Genomic DNA, 2485 nt, shown 5'->3' with positions numbered 1-2485 from the left:
AGATAAAAAAGCCTCAGAAAGTGGACACTTTCCCATCAGTGTGTTTATGGAGAAGTCACACACTCCAGTGGCAGTGGGAATCATGGGAGTCATGACTGAATGTGAATGACACCTACGCTTGTGTGGAATTCTGGCACAGAAGTCTCTCTATCTTCTCCAAGATCTCCACTCCCACCACAACAGATGCAGGAATTGAAGTTTAGAAAGACTGGCTTGGTGAAGGTCAGAGTAGAAGGGGTGTGAGAAGCCCTGACTCCCCATCCAGGGGTCTAAGGAGGGTCAGACAGGAGGAAGCCTGAGAGAAAGCAGACACAGTGAGAAAATGACTCATTTCATCCAGTGACAGTCACTCATTCAAACTCTCTTCACTCATCGCAGCTCCCAGAAGATGCCTTAGCATGAGAGGTGACAACCACAGCTGCTTCTGGGACACCCCAAAGGACTTTATCCTCCTGGGCATTTCTGACAGGCCATGGCTGGAGCTCCCAATCTTTGCAGTCCTCCTGGTGTCCTACATTCTGGCTATGCTGGGGAACATCTCCATCATCCTGGTATCCCAGCTGGATCCCCAGCTCCACAGCCCCATGTATATTTTCCTCAGCCACTTGTCCTTCCTGGATCTCTGCTACACCACCACCACTGTCCCTCAGATGCTGTTCAACATGGGCAGCTCCCAGAAGACCATCAGTTACGGTGGCTGCACGGTGCAGTACGCCATTTTCCACTGGCTGGGCTGCACCGAGTGCATTGTCTTGGCGGCCATGGCTCTGGACCGCTACGTGGCCATCTGTGAGCCACTCCGGTACGCTATCATCATGCACCGCCCACTCTGCCAGCAGCTCGTGGCTATGGCCTGGCTCAGCGGCTTCGGCAACTCCCTTGTTCAGGTCATCCTGACAGTGCAATTGCCTTTCTGTGGCCGGCAGGTGCTGAACAACTTCTTCTGCGAAGTGCCAGCCATGATCAAGCTGTCCTGTGCTGATACTACAGCGAATGATGCCACCCTGGCTGTGCTGGTGGCCTTCTTTGTGCTGGTCCCTCTGGCCCTTATCCTCCTCTCCTACGGCTTCATTGCTCGGGCAGTGATGAGGATTCAGTCCTCTAGGGGACGGCACAAGGCCTTCGGGACTTGTTCTTCCCACCTGCTGGTGGTCTCCCTCTTCTACCTGCCCGCCATTTACATGTACCTGCAGCCCCCATCCAGTTACTCGCAGGAGCAGGGCAAGTTCATCTCCCTCTTCTATTCTATAATCACTCCCACCCTTAACCCTTTCATCTACACCTTGAGGAATAAGGACGTGAAGGGGGCTCTCCGAAGACTCCTGGCAAGGACCGGAAGGCTGTGCAGAAGGTGAAAAGTGTACCCCCGGAAGACCTACACAGCTTGCAGAACTCTGGAGCAAGGACTCTGGGGGTGGGCTGGAGTTGTAGCTCAGGGGTGGTACAGAACTTCCTTGGCACGTAGGGAGGACTGAGTTCAACCCCCAGGGCTGCAGGAAATGCTTGGAACAGTAGGTTCTTTGAGTGATTGGAAAGAAAACGTAAAACATCGAAAAGCATTTTACCTTCCGTGTGGTGATGAGCTCAAAGTCCCGCATCTGAGCGTAAGATCCATTCTTAGAGCACAATTCTAAGAAGCCATGTATCTTCAAGAAGTGCTTAAATGACTTGATGCTCACAAGTACTCGTTATGCTGTTTAATTTCTAATTCTCTGGCTCTTCCTGTTTTCTTCCTCTTCCTGTATTTCCTCTCCCGTTTCCCATGCATCTTTTTAAGCCCCCTTCTTCCATTTACAGTCACTCCAGATGTGTACAATATGAACTCAACACAGAGTCTTACCTCGCTTATAATAAACATCTGTTCTTCATGGATCAAAATCGATAAATTTTGTATTTTTCCCCAAAATGTCATAAGAATGACATGACTGCATCCTTCTATTCATATCCATAGACAATTTTCTTTTCCCTCCAGTTTAAATTGTCTTTATAGAAAGTTTTCCCACCATTGAGTGGGAACTTTCTGCTAGAAAGTTAGATGACTCCCTGTTAGGGTACAGGGGTACAAACAAATACATCTCCCCTCTCAGCTTCTAGATGGACATATTCCAGTGGAGAATACAGCAACAAATACAATACAGGTAAAATGGTAAAGCCTAACATAAGAGCTGCAGATGTTTAACTCAGCCTAGAGCTCTTGCCTCGCCTGGTCCTGGCTTCGCTGCCCAGAACCACACACAAGAAATGTTGAAGGCGATTGATTATTCAGGCTAACACTTGTGGAAGGTTTCTGTGATGCTGGTGATACACTTAGTGTTTGTAAGTATAGATCTGTGTGAGACTGATCCTCATGGTATGATCACTTTTGCAAACCTCATTTTCATGTAGGAATCAAATATTAAAGGCTGGAGTAATTGCTCTAGCTATTATTAGGGTTCTGGTAGCCAAGGAAACTGAGGTTCTCACATCCTACTGGCTGCATCCTTTC

At 48.6% G+C, this 2485-nt stretch overlaps 1 protein-coding gene across 1 annotated transcript; it reads left to right on the top strand.

The window, feature by feature from the left end:
- The first annotated feature begins 332 nt into the window (after positions 1 to 332).
- On the top strand, positions 333 to 1436 carry LOC110332181 (olfactory receptor 2B11). The gene has a single exon (XM_021213258.1). It carries the CDS (start codon positions 399 to 401, stop codon positions 1353 to 1355), a length of 957 nt encoding a protein of 318 aa, XP_021068917.1. The 5' UTR covers positions 333 to 398; the 3' UTR covers positions 1356 to 1436.
- The last annotated feature ends 1049 nt before the right edge of the window (positions 1437 to 2485 follow it).

Source organism: Mus pahari, chromosome 14 (assembly GCF_900095145.1).
Source record: "Mus pahari chromosome 14, PAHARI_EIJ_v1.1, whole genome shotgun sequence".
NCBI classification, from domain to species: domain Eukaryota; kingdom Metazoa; phylum Chordata; class Mammalia; order Rodentia; family Muridae; genus Mus; species Mus pahari.
The sequence above is the reverse complement of the archived record's forward strand: the minus strand, read 5'-3'. Positions and strand labels throughout refer to the sequence as shown.